Below are 20890 nucleotides of genomic sequence, written 5' to 3' on the forward strand. Positions count from 1 at the left end.
TTCAGAGTGTGCTGTCTGTATTGGTCAAAGTACAGGAATGTACCTGAAATACCCAAAGTTGCACATGAAGTAAAACCAGTTAACTTCAGTTATGCAGTCTTGCTCCTGTGGGAACTTCCTGAGACCAACTCTGTAAGTACAGGAGCACAGGAATAGTTTTACTTACTTCAGTGCCAGTCACATGATTTGAAAGTTTTAATCTGCAATTGCTGTCTCTCTGCATCTTAAATGTGGCCAAGCGCACAGCGATGCACTTAAATGGCTACAATAAATACTGACTCCCTAGCTTACGGAATCACCTCGGTTGGAAACGACTTTCAACACCATGAAGTCCAACCATTAACACGACCTACCAAGGCCCATCACCAAGCCATGTCACTTACTGCCATGTCCACACGTCTCTTAAATGGCTCCAGCAATGGCAACTCCACCGCTTCCCAGGACAGCCCATTCTATGACAAAATTCTTCCTAAAATCCAAGCTAAGCCTCCCCAGCACACCTTGAGACTGCTTTGTCACGTCCTACCACTTGTCACCTGAGAAAGAGAGTGACATTCCTTGCTGCCACCTCCTTTCAGGTAGTTGCAGAGTAGAGGCTTCTTTCTGAAAACTTCCTGACTTCGGTTTAACTAGTAATTTTTTGTGAAGTTGGACGAATCGTTTTCTTCCTAGGACTGAGGGAATATAGACATAACACAATAATCCTATGATAAAAAAAATTACCTCAGCATTTGAATGGTACCACCTTCTTATTTATCATTTGCAGGTGGAAAGTCTACCAACGTTCTTCATTAAGTGAGACGCTTTTAAATAGCAGGTAGAACTACTGACAGTTCATACAGTTTAACACTTAAGAAAATTTAGAAGTAAGAGAAGGGAACATGCATCTTGCATTAATTTTCAACAATGGACTGTTGAAAAACTTTTCTGAGATCTCAGCTGTAGAGATCTAAAATTCCAGAACCAAATTCAAGAGAATTTAAGGAGCTTCTGAAATTCTGCCCCTTGTTATGATACTGGCTAAAATTTACATCCACTATCAGCACGTTCTTGAATTTTTGAGAGAGACTGGCTCTGAAATCTGTTGTGTCTTCACTTAGCTATTTGTCAAAGCAATGGAATATATGACTTGAATAGGCTTTGCAGTGAGCTAGAGCAAAATGGTAATTGGTTCAGTTTCCAGTCCTCCAATACATGCATTTTGAGTTTTGTCATGTGTTTAAAAGCTGCATAAATAAAAAGAAAGCAGTTAATAGGCAGCAACAGAGATGTGATTTTGCAGTTTACTTTATGATCTGTGGACAGTCACTCCAGGCTTTTGCTTTCCTCTTGGCTAGTGCAAGCCAGGCTGGTTCTGTTGACACGGGGTTAGCATCAGGTGTGGAGAATCTCTTGGCCACCTCTTTTGCCAGAGATGGTGGTGGAACAGAATCTGAGATTTCCACTGTGGGGAGGAGGAAACAAAACAAGTTTTAGTTGAACCCTGTACTTTATTGAAGAATTCCAGGGATTTCATTTCTATGAAGGTGTTCTGATTTAACACAATACTTATTTCCAACCCTGTTAGTTAAATCTTACTTACTATATATGCAAAATAATCAGATTAGGAGGAGCAGAATTTCCTTTTTCGGAAGCTTTGTTAAATGTTCTTACTCAGTCTAAATTACTTTTAGATGCATTTTCATGTTTTGAATATTTTAAAAGGATTTAAAATTGCATAGATGGCAAAAATTGTTTTTTTTTAGTGTAACTTTAGTGATACATTATTAACTATAAGTAGCAAATGAACAAGTAGAAGGAGCTACTGCTGCAGGCAGGCACTTGGAAAAGCCAGTAATTTTAAAGGTTACAGTAATTTATGGTTTTTTAAAGGCTATACTCTCTTAGTAGTTCCTATTGCAGAAGACTCAAGTCTGAAATACATCGTGTTTTTCAATTAATTTTTTTTTAAAGCCATTAGAGGAGAATTCAGCAAACCTATTTTACCCATGTTCTGGCCTGGTCTTCTGCTTTTACTGCTCTGCTAAATGTGGGAAACCCAAATCAGTGTGTCATCATTCATAGTGAAGAAATACTGGCTGATGTTATATTTCTGCTGTTGATAATGGCTGCCTGACTCCAACTGTAGACAGCGATCACATGGATATCCACTCACTATTTCCTTTACAGCCAACACAGTTCAATGCTTTCCCTTTAAAGAAATCCAAAATCTGTGATTCCTCCTGAAATTCAGCTGATACCTGTATTTACTTTCAAAGAAGCCCACCTTATTTACACTGTAGTTTATAAAAAGGTTTCATCTTTACCTATCTGTGCTCTTCTCCAAAACCCTTTGCCTACAACTACTGTTACAACAGTTACTTCCCAAAGGTCAGGGTATTTGGTGTATCTGTTTTACTGTTCCTGCCTTTTCAATGTGCAATTATTTCAATTTATCTAAGTGACAAGTAAAGGAGTAAGTAAGTTCTGGTTCCAGTTGCCCAAACCAAGTATTTGGCTGGGAGAGAAAAATCTCAAGGTCAAAAAGGCAGGGTACCCTCAATATAATTTAATTGGTGTTTGTATTTTTGAATGAAATTAGTACTCATTCTGGGGGAGTTTTTCTTCTCTTCAGCTGAAGAGGAATGGGAGCATGATATGCCTTATTTGCCACACAGATACATTTTGTAGGGGTTCAGCACCATTTGCACTCGGAGCTAACCCTCAACCTAAAGGCAAAACAATACTGCAATTGCAATTTACAGCAAATCAAGTTCCCTTAAGTTCACCAGTTTTGATTCAGAAATATTTGTTGCATATGGCTTGGGGAGAGAGCCTAATTTCTTGGTTTGTTTTTTATTTATTTATTTTTTAAGTTGATCTGGGACAATTCTGAAGAACTTGAATAACCTGGAGGACCCAGTTAAAATGATGCTCTGGCAGCTCATGAGACTGCAGCAAATTGTGCTGAACGCAAATGCATTTGTAATTCTAGGGGTAATTAGAGAAAATAATTATTCACTTTCTCAAAAACATGCAATACCACTTCTAAAAGTATATTATTCCTAGAGTAAAGTGCATCTCTCACTGTACCTGTCACAGAAGTTGGAAGGGTGTTAGACTTCTTCAGCTGCTCCCTTCGTTCTAGTCTTGACACAGCCGTCTCAATTTTCTTATCCCCTTCTTGAGGTGTAGATTTCTGCACTGCACTCGTTTTGCTGTTGCTGCTTTTAGTATCTGACTGATTACTTACAGCAGCCTAGAACAGAGGAAAAGTGGTAAATGAGAAACAATCTGTCATGAGGCAGCCACAAGTAAGAGGTGTCACACTTGGTGCTTTCATTTGTTGCTTGTCCTTTCCTCCGCTTTCCTTTCAGGCAAAGAATCCAAACGCTCCGGTACTTGTAAAAGTAATGGTTATTAAAGCTTGTAAAAGAAAGCAGCAGAATTAATTGTTTCAGTTTGTCACTTCAGTCAAAATATTGAACAGTTTGAACCACCCTAGCTGTTAAACAGAGTACAGAAGAACACGGCGACTTCACACCCACTGCTGCTTTCTTCCACCAGTTATATATGTCTCTGACTAGGGATCTGTCATGAGAAATGTAGGTCTCATAACAGACATTAAACTATACTGTTATCCACACAACTTCCCTTTTTACCATCTGTAGTATGTAGATACAGCATCACTGCTTGTTTAGGCTGTTTTAAACATCTGAAAGTTTTGTGTGACAGTTCCTTTCTTTCATTCGTCCATATTGTATCCAAGTGTTACGATAGAAGTGAGTTCAAACATTAATGTTCACCTGTAAATGAGCATTGCAGTACTCAAGCTTTGAAAGAAACATGTTGCTTACCATTTTTCTGCTGCACCAGCGCCACAGTGGGCATCCTTATGATTACCATTAACTCCCTCCAATATTAAGGCATCAGAGTTTATCCTAAGATTGTCATGGTGTTGCACATTACTTTCTACTGGAGTTTTGCAAAAGGGAACTCCAGACTTTAAGGCTACTTTTTACCCACTATCATCTTAGTTTTTATGAAGTCTTACAAACCAACTGCACACACAAATACTTCACATGATTATAACTAGCTAATGCTTTTAAAGATCTCATCAGTATTTCTAAAGATACTTGCGTTTTCTTTAGCCAGCTTCTCTGCTTGCTTGGCCTCTCTGGCTTGTCTCCTCTCTTCCCTAGTAGCTTGCTGCTCACGAAATCCCTTCTGCTTTTGCAGTGCTAATGTAATCCACAGCGGTTGTGAAGTTTCAACTTTTTCCATCAATTTAGAGCCATCTAAAGAGTGTCTGCTTTGGAGGACTGGTTTTTCTGAAAGAAAAGATGAAAATAATTGGTTGAGTAAGGGATATCCATTGTCTCAAGTAACCAGTACAACTTACCCACCTTGTGAAACTCTGTAGCTAAGCTCATGGACTTCCATGCCATTCACAGGCCTTCAGGAACTGTCTGTCAGATTCTGAACAAGTTTTTAATGCCTCATGAATAAGACCTGATTCAGCACTCACATACTTCAGCCAAGCTGAAAGTTCTGCACTCTGGTAAATGCAGCCTCTCTTAATATTTCTTTAAATTGCTATTTGAGCATTAGTTGATTTCTCATTCAGCGTGATGATTCAAGAGCAATGAAAGGTGGATGTAACCTTTTCTTCTGCAGCACAAGAGCTTTCTGGATTTTCCAAAGCTATCTTGTATCTCCAAATGAACCAGGACAGTGACAGCAGAACATGAATTACTCCTTTCTTGCTCTCGTTGGCTTTGGCTATTCCCAGAAACAAATCAGGCTTTATTTAAGCAATTACTCGAAAAGCTTCATTGAAACTAGTAGCCAAAACACCTGTAAGTCTGATACCACATAACTAACTTTAAATATCTTTATTGGTGTTCGCAAAAAGTATTTGAGGCTGAAAGCATCTCTGACAACAAGCATCTTGTACAAAACTGGGTCTTGTAGTCAGTACAGAGCCGTGCATGGCACTGAAGGTGCGCTGTGAGGAGCGGTGTGGGTGCAAAGTTTCTTCTGTAGAGCACAGAAACCCTCACAGGACCCAGGCCCTGCTCTCCCAGGGTGCAGCTGTGCCTCCAACTAGTTCCCAAAATCCTCATTTAAAAATGAAAAAGTGTATCTGTGTTCACAGAAACCGTAAGTAGTGGTTCGCTGAGATACAGTTTTAGAAGTCTCGATGCTTACAGAAGTCAAGAATGGGAAAGAAAGCAATTTCCCAAATAACTGTTGAATTCTTGCCTCACTCCTCTGAGTGCCCCCACGCTGACAAGGGACTTTTTCCATTCATACTGAACACTATTTCAGGACCCAGGGGCTTTCAGCCTTCCTCTGAAGAACCACTATGGCTACTGTAAGTACTTCTGCTACTGAAGAGTGCTGCTGAAATGTAGATTTGTGCCCTGCTGTAGGCTGGTAGAGAATTTGCCCAGGACAGGTACTCTAAGGGCAGCTGGACCTTACTTCCTTTCTAAGCTAGGTACTGTTCCCCCCAAAAATAGATACAATGTGATGCAAATTATAAAACCAACTCCCTCTGTTCTGATGGCACCATTACACACAGAACACAAGTCTGTATTTGCCTAACTAGATAACATCTCTATCAAGGAAAACACACACATTTCTGTCACCTCCTTGAAATTCACTTTCTGAAGCAAGACATACTGGCCACATTGAGTTTGTGTGTTGTTTGAATTAAGCTGCGGGGTTAGGAAGTCTCATTCATCCAGAATAAGCAAAGAAGTGCCACTCCACACATAATATGTCGGTAAAAATTATAGCTTAAGACCAGATTTCTTCCTCTGGACTTCAGTATCTCATTTTGGAATTACAATTGCTAAATGACTACATACCTTTCTTCAATGGCTCAGGCTTTTTCTCATTTTTTTCTCTCCAGGGAATACTTAGAGATGGGAAAAATGACTTCTTTTCTCTGATTTCTTCCTCTTCGTTTTTGCTCTCGTTCAGTGCCACAGGAGGCGCTGCTCTGTCATCTTTTCTCCAGCTACCGTCTGATTCAGCCTTAGCAAACCTCTGCCCCAGTGCATCAGCCAGGTTTGACCGGTTCATTTTCGAGAGAGGAGATGGTGGAGGCGTCTGGCTGGCAGGCTTTGGAGCTAAAGCAGGTTTCTGTGAGACCAGCAACTTGCATGCTGGTTTCTCATGAGGAGGTAAAGCATTCTGGCTGGTGGCTGGCAGCGGTGTGCCCACTGTTTGTGAAATCTCCAACACAATGACTGAAGAATGTTTTGAGTCTTTTAAATTCCCATGGACATTTGTTTTCCCCGTTCCAGGGGATGTACTCTCTTGCGGAGCAAAAACAGCAGATTCCTTTTCACCTTCTGTCGTGAGTAGTGGGTCAGGCACACCATCAAAACTGTCTCCCGCACTGTATCTTTTCTTTTTCCTCTGCTCTGCCTGTTGATCATAATGGAAACGTAAAGAATAGTTTGTCCTCCGTAACTTTATCCCAAAAGGAGAAACATTTTCTTCTCCACTTGTTGCTGGTTTATCTGGCTTTTTTGTACTGTTGTTCTGCGGATTTTCCAGACCACCTGGAAGTTCTGATTGGGGTAATTCTTTACCGGGAGAATGAGGGAAACTCGGAACGAGGAAAGATGGAAGATCTTTTGCAAATTTACAACCTTCTGTATTGTCTGTAATTTCACCGTGGGTTTCTGTTTTCTCTTTAGCCGTTTCAGATAAGTCATCCTTAAAAGCAGATACTACATCCTCATTCGAAACAGTGGACGAGGCAATGTTTCTTCCCACAGCCGCTTTTTCATTGCCTTTTGCTGCACTTACATTCTCAGTGCCTGAATTAGTTTTAGAAGCTTCTGAAAATTTCTGCCATGCTGGTGTTATCGAGAACTTTGCATTTGCAGATAGGGTTTTCCTCAAGTTACCGTGGGGAGAACCTCGTCCTCGGGGCGTCCAGTCATCACTGTGTCTGCAGATGCTTACTCTGTCTTTCTCATTGTATTTGCCATTTTCTTTATTCTTTAAGATTCTAGAACGGATAGAGGCCCACTCAGCTAATGTGGCTTGGTCCAGTGTCTCTTGTGCGTATTTCATTTTACTATTGCTGGGTTTGGGACCCGGGGATTTTTTCTGAGCCTTCTCTGGTGAAGGAATATCCACATTTTTTTTCTCTTCTGTTAAGCCCAGCAATGATTTACAAGCCGTGTCCTTTATCTGGTTCAAGTTAACTGCTGTGCCACACAGCTGTGCTCCAGTAACCAGAATAGCTGTATGGGGAACACACACAGATGATGGGAGTGTATGAGAGCTCTTGCTGGAGGTGTGCATCCTGCTGTCTTGGATGGATGGAGAAGAGAGTCCTCCTGCTCCTTTGGCAGGCATGACTGGACTGAGATTTACTTTCTGAAATATGATCTGTTTATCTCCAGAAGATACTTGAAATGTGAAGGGTCTGGATGCAGTTTGTCTTTCATCTACCTCCTGCCACCTAAGTTCTTCCCCGATTCGCTTTTGTTCTTGAGCATCAACTTCTCTCTTCAGTTTCTGGGCTAGGATATCTTCTGCTGTTTTATTCCCTTTTTCAGACTGTTTGACTTTTTGGGGTCTTGATCTCTCCTGGAGCTTGTCATCTGCTGGATTCCTATCAGCCCCCCCAGAACACAGCTCATTCTTGTCCTTTTGCTGCTCCAAGGATTTTTCTCGTTGCTTTCGATGAAGATGTTGTCCTTCTGGGCCTATTTTCTGCTCTTCCAGTTTGTTCCACTCTTGTTCCTTTTGCTGCTTCAGTTCATCTTGTACAATGTCTGTACTTTCCAAGTGCATTTGTTTTGTGAGCTTATGTTTTCTCGGCTCTTCCCGTTTCTGTTTCTTCTCCAGTAGCTGCTGGGGTTGCTCTTCCTCTGTCTTTTCTTTCTCCTTCAAATGCTGTCTTTCTTCCTCCTCTTTCTTCTGTTGGTTGGGGCTCTCAACCTCTTTCTCCTGCTTCAGTTTTATTTCAGCTTCTGGAAGCTCTTTCTCCTCTAGCTCTCGTCTCTGTTTTTCTTCCTTATTTTGTTCCACTAGTTCTTTTTGTTCCTCCAGCCGGTTTCCTTCCTCTTCCTCCTGACACCGTTTCTCAGTCTCATGTTGCCTCAGTTCTTCCAGCTCTAGCCTCTCCTGCTCCTCCAGCTCTTTTCTCTGTTGCTCCTCGAGCTCCTTGCGCCTCTGCTCTTCCCATTCCTGGTGTTCCTGCTCCTCTGGCTCTTGCCTCTTCTGCTCTTCCAGTTCCCAGTGCTTCTGCTCCTCCAGCTTCTGTTTCTGTTGTTCCTGTTCCTGGCGTTTCTGCTCCTCCAGCTCTTGTCTTTGTTGCTCCTCCTGTTCCCAGTGCTTCTGCTTCTCTAGCTCTTGTCTGTGTTCCTGACACTTCTGTTCCTCCATCTCCTGTCTCTGCTGTTCGTCCCATTCCTGGTGCTTCTGTTCCTCCACTTCCTGTCTCTGTTGCTCGTTCTGTTCCTCACATTTCTGCTGCTCCAGCTCTTGTCTCTGTTGCTCCTCCAGCTCCTTCTGTTCCTGCTCTTCCAGTTCCTGGCATGTCTGGTCCTCCAGCTCTTGCATCTTCTCTGCCTCCAGCAGTCTGCTGTCCTCGTCCTGGCATGTTTGCACTTCGATTTTCAAAGATATCTCTCCTTCAAGGAGATACTGACTACTCTCTTTTTCACTGTCCCTTCTCTCTTGCTCTTTTTGCATCTGCTCCTCCAGCTCTTGGCACCTTTGTTCTTCCAGTTCTCTTTGTTCTTCCATTTCTACAATCTGCCTTATCTTTTCGGCTTCAAGGATCCCCCAGTGATCTTCAATTCTTTTCTCCTCTGCCAGGTGAAGCTGCTTTGGCTCATCTCTTTTCTGGATTAGCTTGTCTGCAGCGATGTGTCCATTAAAACCTGGGTATCTGTCTACAAACAGCTCAGTTTCTAGATCCTCTGGCTCAAATTCTGTTATCGTTAAACTTTGTGATCCCTAAAATAGGGAGACAAGTATGGAGTTACTTAACATTGCCTATTGGCTTGTTACTCTTTACAGTGAAAAGACTATAGCTTGCAAATGCAAAATAATGTCTTTTCTTTAAAGACAGTGACTCAGATCTGGAGCCAACACATCTCAATTTATAGTTAATTTCTTCACAAATACCATGCCTCTCACCTGTACAGATGATAGCCTTTGTAAGAAAGAAGATATCCCAACAGTGATAACAGTACACTGTTAAATTAACAGTCACTGTTAGGAGTACATGAGTTAATCCAGGCTGAGATCTGCCATTTCAGAAGGCTGAAGAATAGAGCAAAGATTCATACCCTGTTCTCCTACTTAGAACTCCGTTCATAAAGATTGAAATCATTAGCACCTGCCTCAGGGCATTTGTTTTGCCAGCTCTTTCATGACAAATCTACCTGTTAACATAAAGGAGCACTGCAACGCTACTCAGGAAAGAACAGTGCTCACAGAAACAGAATTTGGTTACTTTTTTCAAAGCCTATCACAGTGAACCAAGTCTCTGGTTCTAAGGGCTGCCTAGCAATGCAGCTAGACAGAAATCCCTGTTCTAAGGCACATGCTAACTACTGCCTGGTTCCGTGTGTTTGCCCTGCAGCACTGGCAGGTAGGTGCAATACCTGCAATAAACAGGAGGCAGATCTTTTTCACAGCTTACTTCTTACCACTATAGCGAAGATGAGCTGCACCTGAACAGTGCTGCCCAGCACTTTCCATGAGGAGAACAGCTCGGCTGATGCCCTGCCCAGCTCTCATCTGTACAGTCGTTATTTGGCTCCAGTTAAACAAAAACATAAACTAAATGCTTAAATTTAATTTCTTCATTGCAAGAGTGGATAAGAAGGGTCAGTGGCCTCTCCTGTATGTTGTATTAGTTGAATAGTCCCATTTACAAACACTGATTTGTAAGTGTCAGGATAAAAACCAAAGTAACCATGCAATAAGCATCTTAGAGCTAGGATTTGATATCTCGCTCTCAAAGCTGTAGAAAGAGCTGTATTACTCATGTCTTATTCTTTCCTGGAAGACAACGATGTCAGCACTGTCAGAACCTGCCCATTTTTCCAGAAGCTTCAGACCATTATGTCCTAATTTTTATTATCATTATTTTAACTAGACTAGCTAGAATCAGAAAGTTCTCTGAGTCTAGAATCCTAGTGGAAGTACCTCAGATTTAAACAGCATTTATTTCAGCTAGCAATATTAAAACCTTTTTGCATCTTATCTCCAGGCAGGGTTTCATCTTGAGGTCTTTCTCTTGATTTCAAAACAAAATAAAACAATCATCTATTTTGTTTTGGCCTGGAGACACAAGATTTGTTCAAGAAGCTTTCAACAGCTATCTCTAATGATATTAATTACATCTTAAGGCAGTCCCCTGTCTATTGCTACTTCTGGTGCACTCGGTTATGGCTATTTTGTACACAGCTTCCAAAGCAACCTCCTCCTCTTGTTATTTCACTGAAGGTTCAATACCTTTGTTAATCTCTTGTGCTTTCTGGACATTCTCTGCTTTTTTGGCTTTACGGACAGCTTGTGTTTAGCTGCACTGTTGTCTAGACGAGCAACGGCCTGGGGAACTGCATCCAGATTGATTGTTTCAATTGTGCCAGAACAGGAAAATTGTCTTTTTGGCCGGGATGACTTGACTGGAGTTACCTGTTTGTATCACAAACACAAGAAGCCTCTGTTAAGCTGCGTGCTCAATTTAAAAACATCCAAACAAACATACCACAAAGCTTTGCAGTTCTGAATTCAAAGGAATTATTAGCTTATAACTAGCAATTTGCTATTTCAAACCCTATTTTTTCATTACAGAAGTTAGGAACTTTGTACAACTATAATATTTTCCTGTTTCCTGAACCACACCCATTTTCATATTTTTCACTTAAAAATTACTTAGAGTATTCAAACTAACTTTTTTCACAAAAAATATCAGCTCTGCTCATAAGCAGATGGGAACAATAAGGGCAAAGGCAGAGTTTTCAGCAACGTCCCTTAGGACATTTTAAAGTTTGCTTATTGAAAAACGTGCATCTTTAAATAATTTAGATGATACGCTTTAGGAAGAGTAAATCAGAACGACTTATCTAAGCATTATGATAGAGCAGCTACAGAGCTGTTCTGTCTGCATGGGAGATGACTAAGCTGTGGGGCCTCAGACAGTGCCTCCAGACAAGCTTCCCTCCACGGCCATGTGGAGACGTCCAAGGTAAGCACCAAGCAACAACAAAAAATAAAGTATGAGAATACTGGCTTTGGTGCTTTTCCTGTTGCACTTCAAATATTTTGGTTCAGAAACTGCAAATACAAACAAAGTGATTTAGTGAGACAAGGGGCATGAGTACAGTGGAACGGGATGCCTGGACGTGTAAGAGTGAGCCTGGAACCACAGTCTCTCCCATAAAACACTGAGCTATCATCCTGAGACCTGTGTTTGGCACAGCCCCAGGGGAAAAAGAAGACAGAAAAAAAAAAAAGGGAGAAAACATTTTCTGTAAGGAAACAAAGTCATACACATTGTTTTCAAAATAGCCCTGTAATTTTCTGAGGTTAAACATATGCTAATTAGGGAACCGATTACTTAAAGCTGATGGAACATTTTACATACACTTATTGAATTACATGTAGGCATAACAAAGTAGTAGAAGTGCTTAGGAAAATCATGGCTCTGTGACTAACACATCAAAAGCAGGAATGTTGTAGGACCGGCAGAGACTGAGTTCTGCTGTTTCCTGCAATCAACTCTCACTACAGAAACAGATTTCACAATCTTAGTGATCATTTATTTACTATCCCCAAAACCATGCAATGTAACTCAAAAGTTTTGTTACCTTTTCTTCCACTTCATGTCCTATTCCAGGCAAATTCATTGGTCTCAATAGATCTGGAGTGTCAGCTGACTGGAAACAAGATTAGCACAGCTGGATATTAAAACGTACAACATCTAATAAACACGGTTCAAAGAACTTGTGAAATCATGCACTTTGAGTAGCTTAAGTCTTATTTCCTGTCACTGCAGGAATGATGGATAAACAGTTCTTGTTTCTAAATACTATCATTTTCCCGTTGCTCCTTCAGTCACTACTGTCAATAAGAAGCAATTGCTGCTACTGGACACTACAGAAGGTGAAACATGCTTCCTTAATGAGATAACTAGATTCAAATGAAAGAGCACAACTTAGCAGAATTTCAGGCAGCTCTTAATAACTTTATTTTTCTCCTTATCTAGGCCCAGCAAAAACTAAGAACCTGGTCTGTACCCAGCCAGGCATCAGCTCTGCTGCACAGAGCTGCAGCTCAAGATTCTCAGTGACTCCTGTGCTTCACAGAGCAACCTGAGCCTATCAGTGCTAGGGCTCCTTAGCTACTGTCCTGCTTGAAGTCAGCTCACAGAAGAGGATTCTAAGGCACAGAGGTTGAAGCAGCATTAATTGCATCCAGAAACATTTTTTAATCATTATATCACAGTATTACTTCATCACTTAATGAATGTTTGGATTCCATTACACCAGGTGGACACGAAAAAGTATAATTTTTCCTTCTGAACAGATTAATAATACAAAGCATAAAAATATAGGTTAAATATATGTCTTGCCATCGATCCTAGTCAGGAAAATCAGAAGTCATAAGCCAGCATGGGAAGCTTGAAGCACTACAGCGCTACATGGTCCCAGCCACCGGCTCCCCCCAGACCGACACAGATAAGCCCATGCAGCTGCTACAAGACCAACTGAAGAGACTGGAACAGAAACCAAGCAAGCTGCCATGCAGCAAAAGTCTCCAATAAAGCAGGCAGCAAGCAGTACTAGGCAGGAGAAAGCAAAGTGCTGAGCACTCTGGCAACTTAGTACTGACTTGCTGGTATCTGCCTGTATACTTTGAACAGTGATCTCCTGGGAATACAGATGTTTAATCCTGTGTTATCAAAAAACTATGCAAAGCAGCATTAATTCTGTTTTCAGAACATAGTATTTTAAAGAGAGGCCTGAACCTCTCTCTCTATTACACAAGGGTACTCCTGTGATTTTTTTGTGATTCTGTCTTCTTTCCAGCTGGAGGTCACCAGGGGACGTTCTGGTCTCTTGAAGCACGAAGACCGTCTGGAAAGAATATGTGGTGGTATTGGAGTCTTCTCCTAGTACCAGGGTATGTAGACAAAGCCTGCCACAGCCCCACTGTGCTCTGAGGCATGAAGGATGCTCTTACCTGATTCCTTCACAAGGGATTATTTGTGAGCAGGAGAAATATACCTTACTTCTACTGCATTTCTAGCCTTCCAGACTGGGGAGGGATAGGTGTGAGTGTGCACTTCCTACTCAAATGCCTGGCTCCCTGCAGCCATGAAGGAAGTAGTAACAGAGAGCTACGCTGCCTCTTGAGATGGATTAAGCCTGGGCCACCTCAGCCATAAATTTCTCTTCTGTACATTTAGCTGAACACAGGCACGAGCTGCAGAGGACATTCATTGCCTTTCACATAGCCAGTGCTGGCTTCAGCACCCATGAGCTGAGGATCACACCCCGGCTCCCATCCAGGATCTTACTGGCTGCACATACATGGTGGGGTTGCTGTGTGCCTTCCCCTGGGGTAACCTGGCACAATGTCAGCCTTCTTCAGGCAGGAAAAGACTGCCCCTTTGTCCCCCGTGTTCCCTTCAGATATTACAGCAACTTCCAGAACCAGCCTCGCAGCAAAGAATTTCCCAAGAGCTTCCATCCCTTGCTGTGTTTATTCAGCGTCAGAACAAGCCCCTTCTAGATACCTGAATCCTGCAGTTCCCGGTATCAAAGTCTCTGTAGAGAATCTGAATCATTATTTGAATTACACTGCACATTTGGGTTTATAGACCATTCTCCAAATGTTTCACTACCTCATATGTCTTCATTTCCCATCCACAAGGAATATGGGTATTTACCCCAAGACCGTGGATTTTAGGGATTTAAGCTCCATACCTGTCTCATTTTGCAAGGATTTTCATTTTTGCCACAGATGCTGTGCACAACTTTCTTTGCTGAGAAAACCATATTTCAAGACATATTCAGACTGAGTTAAAAATCTGGTCTGCTGGTTACCCTGTGAGCAACACATGCTTTGCTGGAGGTTCAGAGCAGACACTCAGATTGGCAGCACTATGGGACCTAACTCAGGAAGCCAAGAGCACACTTCTCACCAGTCCAAGAAGTATGAGCTGAGTGATCCCACCCGCATACAGCAGCCGCTGAGCCTGGCTCTGCCTCACTGGAGACATCCATTATGCCCTGGTGAACTTCACTGGTTTATTATCACTATAAAACCATGAAAACATCAATTTGAAGTGCTTACTTTATTGCCACTCTCTGAGAGCACCATGTCCTGCTGAGAGTCAATCTCCATGAAGCTACCGAGAAACACATCCTCTTCTACACTAGCATTTGCCTCCCCCATTGTCCTCCCAGAAATCGTCATTTGCGGAGGCTGCCCAAATTTTATATTCTTGGCCAACTGTTGCTGAAAAACAAAAAGAGGGAAAAAAAAAAAAAAGGTATTTAGATTATGAGCAAAACAAGCCAAATCTCCTAAATCTGCCCCTTCTCCACATTGAAGCAGCACAGAAACACTCAGGGCAATTTCTGACTCTGGACAGGAACACCAACTTGAGGCTCATGTCTTGAGGCTCATGTTGCTGCAGTATGGTGGCCCCTACCTCTCTATTCCCCCCCACAAAGTGATCAAGGACAGGAATTCACTGCCTAAGTTGTGTTTTGGGGTCATCAGCTTCAGTCCTCATCAGTGCTGCAAATTTATTGTGAATTTTAAGAATTTTGCAACTTTCCATCTATTTTCATAATCCGTGTCCTAGATTAAGACAGTTTATAAAGCTAATTAATTACCAAGACTTACCATCACAAAGAAATGATAAAATCATGACCCAAATCTACCCCAAGAAATTAAAACTACCCAGTATCTGGTTCCTACATGGACCCCGATACGATTTTCACTGAGAAATACAGAAGCTTAGAGTAGGTATCACATAGAACAAGAGCGTATCTTTTTCCTATACCACGGAATCATGAACATGGCTAAGGTGAAAAGCTGGCAAAGGAAGAAATCCTTTAATAGCACTGGGTAGAACTCTAAAAGGATTCAAGTCTGATCAGCTTTCCTTTCATCGTTGCTGACTGGACAACATTCTTGCCTCAGTTTATCTATATCAACTCCAAAACATTACCTAATAGTTTGATACAGCAATCTGGTAAAAATACATGCAGAGACGCCTCATAACCAAGTGATTAAATTAGAATAGTTTATGCCCATGTAAATTTTGACAGAAAATGAAATTCATCTAGTACAGCACGTTGAAATAGTGGGCAGTTTTGAATGGCAAAGATTTATTTCCACTCCGATTACTGCCAGTGCACCCACTGCCTCACAGCAAGGGTTCCGCAAAATCCTTCCAGATTTTAGTGTTACAAATATAGCTCTCTGACTTGAAACATTACTGGTGTCCACTGTGCAAGTGGGAGTCAGAGAGATCAAACTGTGAAGGCTGTAGTTGTGCTGTGCTCCTACAGCTCCTCCAATAACGGTAGAATGGAGCTTCAGAACAGCTTCTTAATTCAATCTGTTTTCTCAATTGAGTCTCCTCCCTGGTTCATCCTAAAGTCATATTCTTGACAATAGTTCTTCTCCCAAGCTGGAAATTGGAACTGACAGGATTACTCTAGTAACTACCCATAAAACTAAAGATTTGTGCATCTGTTACACAGTGAGAACATGAACACATGTACATGTGTTGCAAACTGTTCTGGCGGAAGGAAGGTCTGTTACTCTCTCCATTTTCTGTTCAAGTTCTTGATCTAACGTGTGCGCAGCACACAGTGGGAGCAGCGTGTCAGTGAAGCTATTGTGCTGAATGGGATATACCTGAAAAAAAAACCAGTTCTTTTAAATTGCCATCGAGGACACTTGGGGGCTCTGCTTTAAAACCGTGTACTTGTACATATAAAGGTTTAAAATTATGTTTTCCTACTATTTCCAGGAAACAGGAGAACCTCAATATTTCTGGACTGCCCACAGATTTTTAAATTACTTTGAATTTTAAAGATTTTTTTGCTCAGACTTGCATGAGTTACTTTGAAGATATAAAAAAAAATCTAATAGCCCTCATATTACCTACAGGACAAAAGGCTCTTTTTGTAATTATTTATTTACTTTTTTTTTAATAGCTTAAACAAACTTCATTAATAGTTTTCCAGTGGCCTATTGCTTTCAGTGCACTCTCAACTACAAAACCAATGCTGAATACTACACATCTAAGTCTCAAATAGCTCATTGTTACCACTAAGCAAATTCATTCTGATTGCTTTCACAAAACAACATAAAATCTGTTCCCTGCTCTTTTCTGAAAATGTGCATGAACTCTAACTAAACTTCAATTATTTTCTCACAAATTCATACAAATACATTCTCTAGCTGGTCAATTGTAGAACCCAAAAATTGCACCATCCCTGAATGAAAAGATAAAATCCACAGGTTTTACTTGGAAGAACACATGCAGGTAGTGCAACCCAGAGATGGAGAGATACGTTTATTTAAGCTTCAAGAGAATTAAAAAGAGACCACATTCCCTGAAAAGAAGCATCTGCTTTGCACTTCTTAAATGTTTCACTTAGAGAAATATTTCAGGACACAACTATAAACCCTGCGCTGACAGCACGTGGGCGACGGTTGCCTAAGGAGGATTATTTGCTATTCCAGTCATTAGAAATTGCAGGCGTGACATTTTGCTGTTCCACTATTGTGCAGTCACGCACAGGATGCTTAAATACCCTGTAAAAATATCCACAGATGAATACTGATCTCAGTTAAATGCACCTGGTCTCTTTTGGTTTGTGCAAAAAGGCTTTTACTTTAGCAGTCAGAAATTACCATCCTGCACCAAAGTCTCATTGTCAGCTAGAAACAGCTGAACATCTCCTGCCTCTACCTTCCGCTTCCAGTCTTACCAACTCCAGTGCAGTTTCTTCATCCCTCTGTTTGCAGCCAGGTATTTCCCATAGAGCCTACAAAACATCCACAGCGACAAACAGCTACCACACCTGACCATGAAACAATGGCCAATGAGCCCACGAAAGGGAGCTTCTGAACTGGACCAGTAAGCCAGAGCACGGGCTCCAGCCCCAGCTTACCTCATCCCCACTTTTCTGTGATTCAAGAGGTGCATAAGTGTATCTGTTCACATCCAAAGCAGGTGGCTGTGAGCAAGGTGCCATTCAGCATGGGGCAAAGCTGTGCACGGGAAATCACAGCTGCCTCCATCTCATCTCTACAGGAATCAGAACCAAGCCTGCTGGGGCTACTCCTCCCCTAGGGGATCTGTACCCTCATCTCTTCTTGCCCACCTGTGCCCACCAGCTGGCTTCACTGGAGGGAGTTGTGGCCTTGGCCCTGTGACTTCACTCCGCCATGCACAGGATCAGACCCTTACATGCTGCACGGTGCAGGAGGTCCACCTCCAAGATGGTTGTGTACAGCACAGCACTTACCAAAACACAACCTTGGGGTCACGACCCCTCTGCTTTATTTAAGATATTCTGTACTGCAGTTGCAAATAATGCATTTAGTTAATAAAGCCAAAGAAATACTGGGAACTTAGAAAAAAGTTTATACTTTTGCATTCATTCCATTTTTAAAATCTTCCTCAGTAATGACCATGACGCAGACCCAGTTTTACTTCATGCAAAATAATTTGCTAGAACGTGATGCTACCGAACCAACATCTTTATACCAGCTTAACATTAATAGCTTCAAAAATAAAACTCCGAAGTGAAATTGCTCTGCGTTACTTGGCACCTGTGGTGAATTAAAAAGCTTCAACTTTCAAAGCATTCTTTGTGTTCACATAGGAAATGCCACAGAACAAACCTTCCGTATTAACCAGCAGTGTGCCCAGATGAACACCTCCTGCAGAGGCTGCACATCTCCTCTTTCACTCAAATTTGGCTCTTCCTCTGGGTACATGCCTGCCTGCATGCATGTTGGATTCAGCCCCCTGAAACCACATCATTCTTATGGCTCTGTGTCTGGACTGAATCCAACCCAGATCCACAGAGCTACTTTCTCTGTTTAGTTTTAAATCATTAAGATAGAGAGCACTGTTCTAGCTGATCCTATTTAAACAATTCTCAGAAGAACTGTTGTAATATTTTGCCTTCAACTCAAATACCTATTTTTCATGCCTGTTTGCCCATGTATATAAATAAATTACGCTTTCTAGTTACAAGTTACTGTGAAATTACTAGTTCATCAATAATACATGTCCTCAGAACAGCCTTAACACTGAAATCCCGCTTGGCCCTGCACAGTTTCTCATAATGATAAAAAAAAATCAAATGACTCAAGAATGTGTAAGAACAGAGCGGGCCGACACTACCAATACCGTCATAAATGCTCCTAGGATTTGTGTCACCTGAGCACTTCTGGAGTCAACAGGAATTTGAAACCTTTTATGAATGTTTAATTGCTTTATGAGCTTTTATAAATAGAAAGAAGGAAGAGAGAATAAGGGGATGTGTCCCAGAAATGCTAGAATGATTAGTAAAAAGCAATAAATCCAGTTTATAAAGTAGAAATTGTCAAACGTAAAGAAAAAAAAATTAGGATGCACTGGCACTAGAAAATACTGACACTGAAGAAGTGATTTAAGAAAATATAAAGCTGGGCAATCATTTAGTGAAAACTCACTCCCAATTCTATAAAATGAAGAGCATCGAGTTAAAAGATAATAGCTCTGAGGTTTAACAAACAGCTTTATAGCCTTGCTGAGGTCTGGACAATCGCAAATACAAAGAGCAATGGGGAACAGGTTGGAAGAATACATGTGCAGTGCACAGCAGGGGAAGCCCTGGCTTGATCATTAGCTATGGTGTGTTAATGACTAAAAGAAATGGGTTCCAAAACCGATCAGTCTGACAACAACAACAACAAAAATATTACCAGGACATTCATCAGTACAAAGCCAGTGAAATTTGAATTTAAAATTTGGTTCCTTAGAATTTGACCAAGAAGCCTAGATCTCCAAAACATGTTTTTATCATAATGAAACACTGTAATAAATGATGTTTTAGAATGGATGGTTCGTTTGCTTTAAACCATTTAGCCACATAAACTGAAAACATTTACCCAGAAGTTCCTAGATGCAGTAAGTTCTAAGACATACTCACCCTTTACTATTTCTTGCATCTTACTGCCACTGCCTGAGGGATGCCAGAGATACGTTCAGTGAAGGCAGGAGGTAGAGAACAAGCTGTCCTCCTGCCTGCAGGGGTAGAGCAGTGCCACACCACAGTACTCTCACAGCAAAGGGGAGACAGCGGTGTAAGTACACCAAGATACTAACACTGAAAACAGGTTTCCATTTTACTTGCTAACTTTTTGGTGGGTCTGAAACAAACCATCTTTTGCTCTTTTGTTAACCTTTTCTGGCAAATATAATCAGTAAGATCTACAATCACAGCTGCAAAATAGGAGGGGACTGATCTAACATACTTTCAAGAAAGAATAAAAAAAACACACCAGCCTATGAAAGGCAAGCCCATAAAGGGAAGCTTCCAGAGTCTCTTTCAGGCTTGTTCTGATACACTGCTGGATTTAGGATTTAAATGCTCCTTAGTTCTCATTCAGAGTCTTGGATAAGTAAAGCACCAGACTCTGAGGAATTAAATGAGTTCAGCATTAAGAGTACCAAGGGTCTTTTGGTAGAAGCAGGTTCAGGCTAGACTTTTACACTTGATCTTAAAAACTAGGTAATGATAAATCTTGGCAGATCCAAAGGACAAAGAAATGACTGCTTTTACAATAATAGATGGCTTGAACCAGCAAGAAATAACAGCTTCGAGATACACAAAGCCTACTTGAGGTTAACAATAAGTCATTCTTTTCTCAGCTCAAATTCTAGCACACACTAAAACCTCAGAACATGACCAAATGCATTTATGGAAAGCCTGATAAGATAAATGCTGCTAATCTGAAAATCAATAAAAATAAATTAGAGCTGTGCCAGAAGAACTAGTTTACCTTGAATATAGAACCAAAAGAAAGAAGTTCTACAGTAAGAAACTGAACCAGCTGCATCAGTCCTGCATCTTTTCACAGCTCTTTTTGTGAGTTCATCAACACTTCAAAGGCAGATGAAATGCAAGGTGAGAATGGGGAAACACTTCAGTGGTCAGCAGAATGAGATCCAGCATCATCAGTATTAAACTGCTTGTGTCTCTATTCTGATTTCAAAACCCTTTTCATAACATATCAATTGGGCTTGTCAGCATGATATCTTTTTCAACAAAGATTCAAGATTTCCATGAATGTTTACTGTATCATCACTCACAATTTCCTGAAAATTGTTAAAATCCGCAGAGGTTTTGGTCTCCACTTGGAGCACAGTACATTCAGAGTCAGCACAGGGCTCTGAATTCTAGCAGCACTCCCATACTGAGGGCCATCTTTCCATGTAAACAGAAACTGGAAGTGCTTTAGAAGAGATGACTGACTCCTTGTTCCACTTTGTTCTTGCTCTTGTCAAATGCCATAATGGGCTGCTCAGGGAAGAGGTGGAGTTCCCATTCCAGGAGGTACTTAAGAGATATGTGGGCTTGGCAATAAGGAATATAGCTTAGTGATGGGACTTGGAAGGTCAGGTTGATGGTTGGATTTGATGATTTTGAAGGTATTTTCCAACCTAGATGATTCTACCACTCGAAAAAGTACAGACATTCCCAGTGGGAGTGAGCCCGCAGAATGGGATTTCAACACAGATAACAAGTTCTGATATTGGAGACAGGTTATCAGTATTTTCTGTGACTGAAAAATCATGCAACAAAAACATTTGCCTTTCAGAATA

The 20890-nt window shown here is 41.2% G+C and overlaps 1 protein-coding gene across 6 annotated transcripts in view; it reads right to left on the reverse strand.

Moving 5' to 3' along the window:
* Positions 1–20890, reverse strand: part of KIAA1211 (KIAA1211 ortholog) — a 114147-nt gene continuing 93257 nt past the window's right edge. For 5 of the 6 annotated variants that reach the window (XM_021396084.1, XM_021396080.1, XM_021396082.1 and 2 more), the window contains 7 exons: positions 14335–14499; positions 11844–11912; positions 10486–10668; positions 5856–8976; positions 4120–4310; positions 3073–3238; positions 1–1444 (listed from right to left, as the gene is read on the reverse strand). In XM_021396084.1, the coding sequence (XP_021251759.1) occupies positions 1284–1444; positions 3073–3238; positions 4120–4310; positions 5856–8976; positions 10486–10668; positions 11844–11912; positions 14335–14499 (4056 nt within the window). In that variant the 3' untranslated portion in view covers positions 1–1283. The remainder of the gene's footprint in view (positions 1445–3072; positions 3239–4119; positions 4311–5855; positions 8977–10485; positions 10669–11843; positions 11913–14334; positions 14500–20890) is intronic. The other variant, XM_021396079.1, reaches the window with a different exon arrangement.

Source organism: Numida meleagris, chromosome 4 (assembly GCF_002078875.1).
Source record: "Numida meleagris isolate 19003 breed g44 Domestic line chromosome 4, NumMel1.0, whole genome shotgun sequence".
Classification (NCBI taxonomy): domain Eukaryota; kingdom Metazoa; phylum Chordata; class Aves; order Galliformes; family Numididae; genus Numida; species Numida meleagris.